The following is a 15,432-nucleotide window of genomic DNA, read 5'->3' on the forward strand; positions in this document are numbered from 1 at the left end:
ATAGTGTGTAATAAATACCAAGTAGCATTTAGATTTCTATGATTAACTTAAGCAATTGAGTTGCAGCTGTGAAGAGCCCCCTTCTCCTCTCTACTCTGAGATGCAAGCTTTCACCAGCTTTTAGACCTATAGAGTTGGTGCATTTATTTTCAGAAATGTTTTCTGTCTGCATTTTGTTGTATTGCATGCTGCATTGCTAACATAGAACACTGGGATTTAATAAACATTGAATTCCTATTTAGCTTTAATAGGCTGCTTTTATTTTAAAAAAAGTAATAAATTTTGTATTTTCTGCATTTATCTTTCTTTAGTAGCATGCATTTCTACAAGTTACAAATTCCCATCCTATTCCTTGTGCTGCAAAGCGATCTAAACCAAGACCACCAGAATCCCAGCGCTCTCCTAACGGTGGCGCTGAAGCACAGATAAATTACTTTTTGCAAAAAAACAAGCTAATGGATAGAGGTACAGACAAGTACACTTTACAGAATAAATACCCAACATATTTGTCATCACTAAAATCGGCAGGTTTACATCCTTTAGAGTAGCATTGAATAAAAAAAAGTTTTACCTCTAGGCCTTCAGCATTTAAGAGTAAGGTTTGTATACTAGCAAGACAACGCATATATAAGCAAACTGTTTTATAACCCTGATTTTCGGTAGTACATTGGAATTAACAGTCCTCTGCACCTTGCAGAACACAACGTCGACAGTACCACTTCATGTAATGCTTCTTTCATTACAGAAGCGACTTTCATATTCTAGAAATGTACAACTACAAATAAAGGCACTTTCAAAAAAAAGTTTCTTCATGCTCATATTCCTCGCAGGAGAGATCTGACATGGCATAATGAGGATACAGACACATAGTAATGAGCATGAAGAAAATGCAACCTGTTGCCATCTTATTAATAACGCTTCATGAACAATCCTAGAAGTGTACAGAAAGAGTTGACTTGCTCTTATTTTTTTTGCTGGTAATTTAGATTATTTAAGGAATCAGCAACGCTTCAGTTAGGCAACACAAGTATCCAGGTATCACAGCTACCACTGAATTCTGTAAGTGCCTTCTTTCTTGAAGTCATTTTCAGTGAATAAAAGAATCCCTTAAATTTACATAATAATCTGCAGGCAGAAGTTTAATTTGAAATATGAAGTGACATTTGACAGCACAAAACCAGAGCAGCAACAGAGCAGTGACCGTCAAAAGCGCTACTGTGTTCCTCTCCCAGGTTTCACCCCCACACCTTTAATTTCATTCCCAAGGTTTCTTTTTGACACTAGCAATTAAAAAGCCACCTTATTTTGTCAATTTTGCAACCATCAGCATCCTGAGAGGTAGTGTATCTTCTATCCATGTGTTTGGCGAGTTCATCATCTTCTCCCAGAGGGCAGTTTCATCTGAAGTAGAATCCATCCAGTCTACTGTAGTTCCATAGCTTTTGCCTAGAAAAATGTCAGTTTTAAGAGAAACATCCATCGCTTAATACACTACACAGTTGAGAGCAGACAATCAAATTTGCCTGTCTTCTAAAACGGTTTCCCCTCCTCAGGTAGCTGACCTAATACTTCGAAGTTTCAGTTCTACATTTTTACACTTGAACAATTCTGTCCAATACAATTAACGAGCGTTTCACTCGGAAACTTCGTCATCTTTCTCTAGGCTTTTTTTCCTTGTTATCCTTAGTCTTTTTGTCACAATTCCAAGGAGAAAGATGTACAGGTGATTAACATCTGAGAGGGTTTAAGAATAAAACAGGACACTGATTTTGTACTGAAAATACCACCTTGGGTACTCTAAAATTCAAATTGAGATTTACTATCCTAATTTGTATTTTAGGTTATTCTGGTGAACCACCCAAGAAGTTAATTTGAGAAAGTAATTTTTTTCTTGTATTTGCTTGAAAAGACTCCAAACACATCCTCCCCTCAACCAGAGAGGACAATGAAAGGGACAAATATAATGATAGGGAAAACATACAGTTCTTCTATCCGCGCATCTTATAAATGCAAACAAGTTTTTAGCATAAGGGCAACATAAGTTTTCCTATCCAATGTCTTAAAATCTTATCATGCATTCCTGATCTATCCTTTTATCTCCACCCAATACTGCCTTTACACCACATAACTAGTTTTTGCATGCATACGTTTGTAAGACGTTATCAAGATTTTGGGTGCAGGAATAGCACATTCTTGTGCTTCAAACAGTACCAGATACAACGTATGGCCAGACAAAGGATTATTTCTAATATTTCTCCTGACTTGTCAGTCATCCCAACCCTCATAGCACTACTATTATTTACATTTCAGGATCTGTGCTGAAGAATAGACAAGTTACTGAATTAAACTCTTCAGTAAATAAATAACTGAAAGGCTGTTCAGTGATCTTTGCAAAAAGAGAAGAAATGGAAAGGAAAAGGAAAAAAAAAGGAAAAACTGTATTTTGTAAATTAAAGATTAGTGTGTTAATTGTCAAGTACCTGTTCCAAGGCCTATCCTGAGACCTCCCAGAAAGTGGTTGGCTAGTTTGTTGTGATCCCAGACTGTGAGTTCTATGCAGGCTTCTTTCAAATCTTCGGGTCTAAAGCCATCGTAGACCATGGTGTGGTTGAATACTGGGTTTGTAGTTTTTCCCACTGTTCTTGTTTTCTGGCGACTTTTTCTGCTTGTATCTGGAAGAACGGTACTTCAGAAAGAAAAAGCATTGTCAGTTTGCACTTGCAAAGCATAGCCCACATTAAACACACTGAACAGACAAAAAACCTACTGCTTAACGCTGTCCTTTGCATGTTAGAATGTGAATGAAGCTAAGATGCTTTAGCATCATGGAGATGAAGTCAAAGGTCATATTCTCAGTCCCTTCCAAGAAATACTGGCAGCATGTATCCACCCTTGTGCTTCAGAGGATGGAAGGGAAGGGACAGTCAGGTGGGGAAGAGGCACAAGTGAGTTTATTTGCTGTATTATCACTAATTAAGCTGAAACCTTTTTGTTGCTGCCAGAGATTTCCCAACCATCTTGTTATTCTCGTCTCTTTACATTTTTAGTCTGTATGTGGAAAGGAAGGAGGAAGAAATACAACTATGCTTCTCACTTCTGTCTCCTCCCACAGTTTGCTAAGCTAAACCATACCCTTGCACAAACATGCTTTGTTTAAATGCAAATAAAAGCAGGCACAATTTTGACTAGCCCTTCCACCAAGTATCTGAGCAGACAAAATGAAAAGAGTAGCGATTACGCAGGAAGTTCTCCCAGTATGTTTTATACTCAGCATCAGTGAGAACGCAGGTGGTATAAGCATCTTGAAGTTGTAAGCCCTGCAGGACAATTTGTATTACAATAATGGAGAATCAGAAAGTAGTTAGGTGTTTTTTAATTTGAATATAGAAAAATGAAGATAAGATTAGAAAGCACAACAGTAGCATTTATTAGGCCACCATGTTTGATGACTTCAACCACAGTTCTTACCACTTAATAAAAGAGTTGAGCCTGTTGCCTCTCAAAAGAGGAAGGTCATGGCATTCCTTCACCCAGATGTGGACCTCGCCAGTAGATAGAGTCTTCTTTCCTGTAAAAATAAAACAAACCATCTGATTAAGCCTTGTAGATCCCTTTTAAAGGTAAATTCTATGATGCAGCAGTTCCTGCCCATTTGTAGAGGTGATATTCGGCTTAGACTCTCATTATCTCACATCTTAATTCAACATCCCTCTCTGTACTCTTGAAGCTGCAGTCTTCATCCCATCAAAGTATTGCAAGATCACATCTTGTCTGTATTCCTACAGTGACTTTTCTTCTGTTACAACTAAACAAATACATGCTGCTGGTCTTCTCTTTCCAAGCCTCCTAGATAAAGAGATCAGCTTGTCTTCAGTCTATGTGATGTTAGCATTTATTGCCACTTGTACTTTCAAATAAGCTCCTTTGTGCTCTTAATTTATTTGATTCTTATTGACTGACTGGATTAAAGACCTCAGCTGGCTTCACTGTCAGATATCAGTTATCAGTTGCCAGGCAAGATTAAACCAAACAGCTCATACTGCTATAAATTGCTACATTCTAAATATTTATTGCTATTTTCTACTTCTAATATTGTTTTAATTTAGTGTGTTGTTATTGTTTATTTAGCATATCACAGTACCTGCCTGATGATTTATAATCTCTAAAATTATTAGTGAGAAAACAAGATTTTGTTACACATACAGACTGCATTACAAATCTAAGATTATAACAATGAGGTGATTTTTTCTGTAGTAACATTAAAAACAACAAGAGATCCTAAAGCGATCTTTGGTTCCTAAACTGAATTCATGACCAGGGTGACTTAATCCTCTAGGGGAAGAAAAAAAAAATAAATCTACTTTTATGTTAAAACAAAATGTTTGAATTGGCTGAAAAACATTAAACAGCTTTTTTTTTTTTTTAAAAAAAAAAGGAGAACAAAAACCCTAAAGGCCTGACAAACCCAAACAAAGAAGCAATGCATACCTCCAACAGGGTGTGGGACATACTGGAGGGCTAGTTTCATCTCCCCTCTGTTTTCTAGTTCAAGAGCCATTGTTGAAGTCTGAAATTTAAGAAAAAAACCACACAAGTCTCAAACCTTGCAGAGTTTACCATGCGAAGTTTTCCACTGGAACGAGCTTGATTTCTACATAAGGTAAGGTTTTTTTCTTGTTTCCTTATCTGTTAGTCTTCCCTCAGTTTACACGACATGAGAGATTTTAGGGCAAGTTTAATCACTTGACAGCACCTCAGATATGTAGCTCTTCCACTAAAGCAGAAGACAAGACCCAGGAGAAGCCAAAAGGCTTTGAGGGCACATCTTTTCCACTGTTGTGCACTTACTTAAAACTAGAAAGTATGCTCTTTCAATCAGGAAACTTCCGCTTCGTGCAACAGAAAGTGTATTTTAATAAACTCATTTCTGTAGGAATGTTTTGATCCAAAAATCAGCCTCAACAAGAGTTATCTTGCAAAAAGGCCCAAGAAAATGTCACTTCTTCATAGAGAGTCATGGACCATCTGTAGATGGAACATACACCTGATAACATTCGGTTACATTTACCTACCCAGAGCAGTTTTAAAATCAGTCGAATTAAACTAGTGTTAGAGACTACCACGACATTCCTGTTTTGTTTTACAAATTATAAAACTTTGGATTGAGCTAATTTTGGAATGAACTAATGAAGTAAATTCAAGGCAAAAAAGAGGGAAAAAAACCCCAAAACACAACAAAAGAAACCAGAACCTCTGGCAGTGGCTTAACTAAAAGTTTAGATTTTGGCTGAAACCCATTAACAAACAAGAGGCATACAGACATGGAAGTCATCATTACATCTGATATAATAATGTCGCTGCTCTTACTCCATATTCTCAGGAGGTTTACTTCATATTCAGGGAACAAGCATCTTCAGGTATCTGTTGCAGCAGCATGACATAAGTGAAAAATACCTTGAAATTCCTACTCCTTAGGCTATGAGAAAGTTTTTCCTACTATAATAGCTAGCTATTTACTAGACTACTACAAACCTCAGAACTGTATGTTCCATTTACCAGTAAAGAGGTATTTATGATTATAACCAGCACAAAACCCACAGAACACACAAGACCAGGCCTAAATAAATGACTTGGTTTTGCACTTACACAGTGGAAAATACAAAACAGCTAACCCACCCTTAGTAACTTACCCTTGGCTTGAGTGGAAACCAGTTGATCTGCTTGTTGGATTTATCATTCCAGTCCCAGGTTCCTAAATCCAGCTCCACTTCACCAAGGAAGCTATTCCTCCCAAAGGTATCATTGTGCCAGACAGAGATATTAAGGCTTTGGTTCTTTAGGACACCCTTCTCAATTTTATACTGCCAGGAGGAAGAAATGAGAAAAAAGTTAAAACAAGCTGGATTTTCATCAGTGCTGTGTCTGAAAGTGACAAGGTTAGAGAAAAACATGTCCGGGTTTATACATCCATAACTGCTCACTTCATTGCAGAACAAAACCCTCTTTGTGTTTTACTTTTTATTTCAAGCATCTTAAGCTCATACTTAGCTTGTGTTTGTTTGCAAGAAGCATACAACAATCAGTGTTCTTAATGCTGTATCCAGAGTACACTGTAGAGTTATCCTATCAATGGAAGGACATAGGTACTTCTACAGAGCAATCCATCTCATCCTAACACAGATGACTAAAGAGTCATCTGGACCTGTGAGACCTGAGAGCATCTGGGCCTGTGCCTAAAAGTTAAGGTTCCTCATACTCCATGCATGCAGTATTTGATGCCTAGTAATAGTTTGATAAATACCCGCAGTATTTCATTATAGACTGGATTAAAAGTTTTCTTTTTCACAGAGGTCTTCCGTTTGCCCAGCTTGTATTTCTCTGGAAGCAGGTAGGTCTTTACATACCTAAAATTTAGACAGGCTGATTAGAAGAGCAAAAACCCACCCTTTCCAACTTCCCCTTCCAAAATACACAAGTATTTGCTTATAAAGTAAAAGAAATCCACTTAACTAGTCATTATGTTGTTAAGCTTGTTACATTTAAGAAATGAAACAGCAGTGGTGAACTATAACAATAGTTTCCAAAGTGGGACATTAACCTCCTTCTATGGGGGGGGGAATCTGTTGAAAAGTCTCCTCAACACATACAAATACAGAATATTTAACTATAGTATGCCTAGATATCATTTATAGGCTCTAATCCTATTGAAAATTTATCAAAGCAGGATTTACCATCTGGAAAGTTGAATTTTAAAGAAAGAGTTTCATATTCTTAAAAGTTTGATCTTCCCATGTTAATATATGTACCATTTTATAGTGGCAATCCTATATTCAGTTCCAAGTGGCTTTAACCATGTAAAGCACGTTATAGCTTCTTCATCTGTTTATTTGGTTGTTTACTCCAACAGGTTATAGTGATTGGAAAAAAAAATCAGTTTTCATTTATACATTAAAAGAAAAGCTTCCATTAGGAAAAAAAAAATTACTCTCTCTTTATACTTACGGGTCTGAACGCTGTCGCTTAACATCTGCCACTGCTAAGTCTTTACATTGGCAAATAAAAATGTGGAGCTCATTCAGCTGTTCTACATAATCAATAGCGAACTGAATGTTCCCCTTCACATCAACATTGCCAAAGTCTGCACTATAGATGCTCATTAGACTTCCGCTCACCTGTATCATACAAGAAGATAAAAATTTTCCAGGCATTGCATTTCACCAGATACTTCAAGATTAAGGTAGAAGTTATGCTCAGAATTCAGACAGTAAAGAAATCAACTGTGTCCCTTTAGATGTAATAGCGAAATGTAATGGATACTATTATACAAGCTTCTCAGCAAGCAGATTAACAAAAGAAAAGAAAGTTATTTGTAAATCAAAGGTGTTAGGCCAAGTTTTCTACAAAAAATTTGGATGTGTTTATTGCATTGAGATTGAAGAAATAAAATGATAGGATGCTGTAGATCTGGAGATTGTCTGTGATCAGATCCTTGAAATACTACTTATATAAATCTTCAGCTGATCTTCCTTGCAGAAAGCAGAGCCTAAGAGTTTAGGGCAACAGGCCTTCTGAAAATACCGACAAAAAGGTTAGTGATAAAGTCTGTGGCTGAATTAGATGCCTAAACAAAACATACTTGAAAATTAAACCCTACTCGGGTAGAAAGATGTACAAGGGTTTTTTTAATCTCAATATCCTTCCCCAAAATTCTCCTTTTTCCTGTAAAGTCCACATAAATTAATGACTTTTGGTTAGCTAGTTCACTGACTTAAATACGCAGCCCAGATACCAATACTGTCTTTTTCTTTCACTTATTTCTCCCCCACCCCCGCTTCCCCTTTTCTAAATGTTTGTTCTATATAAATTGATCCCTACTTTCAGCTACAAATGCAAGCTCTTAGGGTAAAAGCCATCTCTTTGTTCAGTGTTTATAGAGTATGCTGCACAGTGGAGTCCTGAACAGGTTCCATCAATAGAAAACAAGAAAAGTAAAACCAATTTTTTTTTAATTTTTTTTTTTTTAGGCAATTCCATGCAAGGGTTCACATAACAGAGAGAAAATGAAGGATACACAGATGCCACAGGAAGAAAGGTAAGAGGAATAAGAAGGGAGCCGAAACAATACTGAAGAGATTAGCAAAAGCGAAGTGCCATTAAAACAAGGCTTTGGTTTACATACAGAGGATAAGGAGGCCATGCCAGAAGAGCCGCTAAGATTGGTTAGAGAGCTGGGACTCTTCTTGATTCTGCCAAGGGAATAACTGCTTTCTGATGCTGTGTCTGTCTCTCTGTCATCACTCTACAAAAACATCACAGAAAGAAAGTCTGTGTAGGTTCTTTATAGCCACAAGGAACATTAAAAAAAAAAACAAACAGAATTTTAATGCAGATTGGGACTCAGTGAAAACCTGAATTTAAATCCCCTTGTAGTGCCAACAAGTAATTAATATTTCTGAAATTAGGTCATGCATTTAAAAAAAGTTGAAAGGGAATTTTTCTGATGGAAAGCCTACACTGAAAAGTTTTTAAAACCTGGTTGTATTACTGCTTTTTGTTTGGTTTTAAATCTCAAATAGCAATGAAAAAGTACAAAGTTAACTTTACTGGAACAATTAAACTCAACTTCTCTACTTCACTGTCTCATGCATAAACTTATGCAAGTGATAATGCTCAGGTCTTTTACTAGTCCCTTTCTGTTATATAGCAAATACCATCAATTCTGTAGCCTCTATTTTTAAGACAGGGAGCTGGAAGGTAACACGCACAGTAGAACAGCACTGGATACAGTTGGCTTTTGCAAAAAGCCTTTCTTGCAAGAGGGCAAGCAGGGCCCTGCTTTTGCATCAGGGAACTGCAGTTTTGGTTTACTTGGTCATTATGAGGTTACATGCTTACAACCCCATTTGTCTCCATGCTATCACTGCACTAAATAATTGATGCTTTACTTTCCACATGTGCTTTGGAATCTTCCTGTGCAAGCTGTTATAGAAACCATCATCTCCCTGTTGTATTCCACCCGTGAACAATTTACAAGGCTTCCCTCCCTCCTTTATACAGTTTTGAACTGCTGTCATAGATCTACTAACAGATGCAAATTAGTAAACAACAATTTCTACACACATTAAGAAAATGAATACTTATAGAAATAAATATCTAGCATATAAGCATTTTGAATAAGTCTTTGTAAAGATCTGTTGATTGTGGCTTCTCTGGCTATATCTATACTGCTAAGTAAAAGCAGGCCAGGATTGTTCCCCAGCTCAGAGGCCAAAGGTAAGGACTGACTAATGTCCATCCTACCTAGGGCAAGGCTCCTCAAGAGAAAAATTGTCTTGGAGAGCGCTGTTTGGGACTGTCCAAAATAAATCCAGGGAGTGAAGTAACATTTAAGCAGTGTGAATAATCAGTCCCGTTACATGGACTCCTTGAAAGACAGGAAAATCCTAAGCCCTCTTGTAGAGGAAGGATATATGGTTTATATATGGTTTGCCTAAGACCATTTTAGCTGCCGTCCACACAGCGGGTCAGCAGAAGAGATATAGGACTGAACCCAGTTCTGCTTACTTTCAACTCTGTCCTTAATTTACTCAGCAAAGCCTGCTCTCTGGATAGGAACAGTCAAAGCTCTTCCCGTGGATGTCTGTGGAATCTGTAGAACTTCAGAGACAAGGAATTAAGTACTGGGGTGACTGCATGCCTCCAGAATGCATTACACATGTGTGGTTTGGTGGGTTTTTTGGGTTTGTTTTGTTTTGTTTTTTTTAAGTTAATTCCAAATGTCAAATGAGGATATTGTTACTATTCACAAGTAAAGAACCCTGATTTTTTAGGCTGTTACCTCTTAAGCAGAAGGAAGAGACACTGGTACTCTAAGAGATAGATTTCTTTATATTTCTTCTCTAATTAGAAAGTCTGCTATTATCAGAATTCCTTATTTTTGAAATAATTCCAGAACTGAACTAGCACATAGAAATTAGTGTTAATACTATCGTGACTATATGGTGTCTACAATGCCTATTTCTAACCTGTTATTTCTACCAGACTTATGTTATCCATTCATTAGCTTTGTGCTTCATATTGGCTTCAGTGTTACTTCAGTGATGATGTTACTTCAGTGATGATAAACTCCAAGGCAGAACCAGCACATGGTATACATACATGCTATTTTTATAGAGATACACTTTTTTTTAATATATACATATATGTGTGTGTGTGTGCACATGTATGTCTTGTAATACATCCTGTGCTGTGAGCTTGACAACTCAAGAGAGTATTGGGACTAATCACAATTTTAAAGATAAATTTTGGGGGGCAGAATAAACTTAGGTGCGGACAATTTCTTAGAATATCAATATGAACCATCCCCCAACCCTTTCTACTGTGACCAGATTGATTACATATAGTCCCTTGGCTTTCAAGTTATTCGTCAGACTCTTTCATTCAGACCCCACGTGAGTAAGCTTTTTAATTGGCTTCATACAGAGGCTGTAACTGGTTGTTTTTAGATGCCCAGATACTCATTTCAGACTTGTTTGGTATCCCACTTCTACTACTTTGAAATGCTAATGTTTTGATCCATCCATGGTACAATGTTAATAGCCTTAGAAAAGTTTCCTGTGCATTCCTCTCAGCAGAAGGGGCATTAGGATGGAAAGAGGAGTAATTATAGACACTTAATAGTTTTAAGTTCGGCACTTAAGGTAAGATTAATCAAACCTGTATCACCACATTTTGGTTATTTCAGACTTTAGGAGGGAGTAGGGTAAGACAAGGCACAGCATATTCCTGATTCTGACCCTTCAGAGTCCTTTTAGACACATGTTTTTAGAAAAATAATCCCCCCCCAAATTTATGCTTATGCTGCAGTAACAGTTATAAGGGCTGGGGTAAGTAGCGATTCCTTATTTTATAGCACAGACACAGGTATTTTTGTGATATCTCTGCCCCAAATTCCTGTGTCCACTAATGCACATCCCTCATTGACAGGACTCAGGTGTCTGTACCACCATTTGGGAGACCTGGAAGACAGCATCAGTAACTTTGATTTGCTAACAGCTTGGGGGAGGGGGAGGTTTGCATGCACATTTGCCATATAAATTCACATTCATGCTATGGCACTCAAGAAAGAAGAAAAAAAAAAAAAAGAAGAATCTATGGTGTTATCCAAGTTCAACAATGATGAGGTATTTCCTATTCTCCAGAGCTTCCTGTTCCCTGTGACCAATAGAACTACCTCTTTTAGACATTTAGGGTAGGACATTTGTGCTTGGTCTTCACTCCTCTCTTTACTGACTGTTTGGGAAGTCATAGACCAGGCAGTTCAAACTTGGGTGTCATTTTAGGAGATTTGAATATGGCCTCAGAGCTCATCCAAAGGCCCACACCATGATGATGATAATAATAATAATAATAATAGTAGACTTAGAGGCATAGTATGTTGGTGTAAATTCTGAAATTTCACTTAAACAGAGTTAACAGTCTGGTATCTGTACCTACATCCCTAAGCAGAACACCAAGCTAATACCTCTCTGAGAAAGGTTACCAGATGGTGACTTCCTTATGGTCTTGCACATTCATTTTAGATTTTAGGTTCTGAAGAAAATAAATGTATGCACATATGTGTGTTCTGAAGAAAAAAAGAGACCCGTTAGCTTAAGGATAGAGATTGCCTTTGGGACTAACAGCAAGCATTCACTATGCTTCAATCTCCTAGATAAAACATGCTCTGGTTGTTTAGCTGTACAGTAAGAATAAACCTCTAGTTACTGGACTAAAGCTTTTGAAAGGTTAATCAGCCACAGGTTGTTTGGAATCATCTCACGATTGCTACACCACAAGCTCAACTCCATGCCATGGTCCAATAGTAAACTGACTTGGCAGACCCTGGAAAGCACTGTTTGACAAATGATAATGCCACAGCAATAAAAAGTTTTAGTTACAATATTTCCAAGATGGAGCTTACCTCTTCCTGTAGGAATGATGGTACTGACTTGCTCAGTCCTTTGAGTTTTTCAGGATTGGAAAACAGCTTATCAGGCTGTGAAGGCACTGTGGAAACTGAAGAGCAGCAATTCAAAGGGTTTCAAAAATAAGTTTGTACATCGAAACAGTGCGATTCCGTAACAGGACATGGTTAGAAACAAACAACTTCAGATGAAATACATGCACATGCATAACCAGTTTACAACTTGGATGCAAGATTCCCCCCACTCCCCCCAGGACTCAGAGAAGGTATCACTAGCTGTCATCATTTGACATCTCCTGTAACACTGACCAAAAAATTTTGTCTGTCAGGAGCAGCAATGTTCACATTGCTTGACATGATGTACAAGCCTGAGTTCTGCAAGCAAATTCTCATCAAATGTGATGAAGAAAACATTTTCAGTTTACCTTCTAGATTTTCTTCCTAGAACAAGGATAAGTGCACACAGGTACTAACCATACCATCACTGTCATTAGAGTCATCATAAGGTTCTTGGTAAGAAGTTAGTGTACAAGCCAAATTCTGTTATTTTATTTACTCAAATTAGTGGCAATAGGAACATTTGTGTAAATCAAGCATTTTTTAGACCTGAACTCGGAAGTTTCAAGTATTCCTAGTTAATTATAAAATGCATATCTCAATGATGCAGGGTTTTTTGCAGCCCATATCTTCAACTTTTGTATACCTCTACTGAACTTCACTTCCATGTTCTTTCACTGTACAAAGCTTAATTGCACTAACTAGCCTTGCAAAAATCCAGTTTGCAGTAATCCCACGATTCTCAGAATTTTCCATGCTCTAACCCCACTTATAGAGCTTTAGTGTATTATTAAATATATCTTTGGACTGGATACACATTGTGAAATGCACCAGTACTAAATATCGTATGACAGAGAATTATTTGGCAACAAACAGCCAGCTACAGGGGCACATATCTATTGCATAAAATGAAACACTGCACATATGATGGGATTGTTTGCAAGGCGTGAGTTAAGCTTTTCCAAAGCTTTTGCTGCTGAAGCTCAAATAGTGCTCAACATATCAGTTATTGTCAGTATGCAGTTAGATACAGTTTCCCCATTGCACAAGTATCTAGTCCAGACATATAACTTGTTAGTTGTTAAATAAAAAATAATTTTTAATGTATTAGCTTAAATATCAGTGGAGAAGTCTCTCCATTGTCTGCTGGAAGAATCCTATTACTCACTTCCTGCTGCATTTTCATTCCTCTCTTGATGCTGATCAGGTTTTGGACCTGCTTGGTGCAGTATTGACAACAGTCATTCAGTAGCACAAACAGCTTTGCAATGTTATAAATAGCATCAATATATTTTATGTGTGGGGAGTTTTTGACTTCCCCAGACCCCATATGTTTCTATGTTTTGCATTGCTGTCCTCCTTTGAGGAGCTGGATCATAACAAAGGTAACATGAGTGTACAAGTTAAGCAAAGCAAAAATATGAACAGTATTTTCAAGAGAACTTGCCTTATTCTGTCTGTACAGCTACCAATTTAGCCGAGTTTGTTATTTTTTCAAAACTTCACTCTTAACAAATTTAACTCAAAAAAACCCCCACCCTTTTCAGATAAGTGTCTACACATTCCATATTGAATACATAACGTGCTTTCAGTAGGGGGTCTCCATTTGAAAGCAAAGTGTAGTACGGTACCTAGGTCTTGTTAATTTACTGATATTGCATGCACCCTATTACACTACAATCATCACCTTATACTATAGGCCACTAACATGCAAAATGCTTTAAAGCATCTAAAACATGACAATAAATGCAACTGTGCACAACTGTTTTTTAAAACTGCAGTGCCACAATGCAGTAAATGAAGAATTGTGTGTTACATTCCACCATATTCAGTGCTATTTGATGGCTTTCTATTGTGTTCATTTTCACATGTTCTTGGAGCAAGTTTGCTTTTATTTTGCGTAGATTTGGAATTTCTAAAGGTGTACAGAAAAATTTAGCAGTAGGCATCTGTAAGGCACTAATGGATTGATGATATCAACAGGAGCTGATCTAGCAGTTCATCTACTGCTTAGAGTAATTCTACTTTGCTGGATTAAGACAGGGATTATAAGAGACGCTCCTTTTCAACTGATGTATTCTGAAGGGTGTTTTTCATGAGCAAAGGTCATCTTGCACCTTATAATGCAACAGATGAACAAACAAATTCAATGTCTACTTAGGCCAAGTCTTTCAACTGAGCTAACGTTCAAAGTTCTCAATTATTTCAGTGACCATTTCATAGGCTGAATGACCAAAGGCCAAAATAATACACTGGTAGGTGGCACAGAGTTTCTACAGATATATCAGGACATAACATAAGTATATTCCTTAAGAATAAAACAACGCACCAAAATTCTGCAAAAGCATTTAAGTCATGCTGAAGTTAATCAAATCTAAAAACGCAATGCAATTCCTGGTTTCAAAACTCCTTCTCTAGCAAACAGAGGCCATTGAAAAAACAAACTTCCATGCAGACACAAAAGATATTTACCATCTTCAGCACTAAGAGCTAATTCTTCCTTTGGATTATTTATTTTTCCTTTATCTGTGCAGGAAAAAAGTAACACATAGTTAGAAATTCTGCTGTTCAGTATGATAAAATGGATGGCAGTGGCAATCACAGAATTAAGAGTAATGAGGACAAAAAACCCAAACAAACCAGCAGAGCCATGGGAACAGTTAAATTCAAGAGATGCTTTCTACTTCACACAGTGCGGCAAGCCTACATCCAAGCAGCAGCCTCATGTTGACTCAGTTTCTATCAGCGTGCTGTTGCAACAATGTTAGTACATACCTAAATGCTAGAAACGAGTTAGAAACAAGCAATAGCGTAAGTAGTATTAGAAGAGTAATTTGCCACCAATAGCCAACATCTTTCAAAATCTACACCTCCACACTTCAGTTTATGTCTTCCTCATTAGACATGGGATAAGCATGAAAACACTCAGGGGCAGGGTGAAGGGAGACAGGAATAATAATTAAAAAAAAAAAAAAGATCCTAGGAGGCTACAGAGGGAAGTCAGGAATGGATTTTAAGTACAATTTTGTCTCACTGTATTCTCTTTAAGTGAGTTTGGTATATTAACTGCTAGAATACACAGGTGAAACACTGCTAAACTAAGATAATTTTCTCATGCTTCCACTGTCTACTAATTTGACCCAAGCAAGCAGCCAGGTTATTGCTCATTACTGATTTGGGTAGTTACCAATACTTTCACTACTGAAAAACTATCCAAGAAACAGTTCACCACTGATTAACACAGTGCATTTTTGATAGATGTCTGCTTCAGACTAATGTTGTTTCAAAATTAACACAAAGAACTGAAAACTAAACCGTACAAGAAGAGAATTCAGTTCTACAGTACAAGCTCCATACGGCTTATTGAGAAACAAAGACAAAAAACACTACTTGGCAAAGCTGTATGGAAG

At 37.2% G+C, this 15,432-nt stretch overlaps 1 protein-coding gene across 7 annotated transcripts in view; it reads right to left on the bottom strand.

The window, feature by feature from the left end:
• Window positions 1-676: 676 nt before the first annotated feature.
• Window positions 677-15,432, bottom strand: part of SYTL2 (synaptotagmin like 2) — a 63,419-nt gene continuing 48,663 nt past the window's right edge. For 5 of the 7 annotated variants that reach the window (XM_072850797.1, XM_072850798.1, XM_072850799.1 and 2 more), the window contains 11 exons: window positions 14,495-14,548; window positions 13,191-13,241; window positions 11,963-12,057; window positions 8,180-8,299; window positions 7,003-7,172; window positions 6,302-6,404; window positions 5,691-5,861; window positions 4,489-4,567; window positions 3,469-3,568; window positions 2,481-2,686; window positions 677-1,446 (listed from right to left, as the gene is read on the bottom strand). In XM_072850797.1, coding sequence (XP_072706898.1) covers window positions 1,301-1,446; window positions 2,481-2,686; window positions 3,469-3,568; window positions 4,489-4,567; window positions 5,691-5,861; window positions 6,302-6,404; window positions 7,003-7,172; window positions 8,180-8,299; window positions 11,963-12,057; window positions 13,191-13,241; window positions 14,495-14,548 — 1,295 coding nt within the window. In that variant the 3' untranslated portion in view covers window positions 677-1,300. The remainder of the gene's footprint in view (window positions 1,447-2,480; window positions 2,687-3,468; window positions 3,569-4,488; window positions 4,568-5,690; window positions 5,862-6,301; window positions 6,405-7,002; window positions 7,173-8,179; window positions 8,300-11,962; window positions 12,058-13,190; window positions 13,242-14,494; window positions 14,549-15,432) is intronic. The other 2 variants (XM_072850795.1, XM_072850796.1) reach the window with 2 other exon arrangements.

The sequence above is a fragment of the Ciconia boyciana genome, chromosome 1 (assembly GCF_034638445.1).
Source record: "Ciconia boyciana chromosome 1, ASM3463844v1, whole genome shotgun sequence".
NCBI lineage: Eukaryota > Metazoa > Chordata > Aves > Ciconiiformes > Ciconiidae > Ciconia > Ciconia boyciana.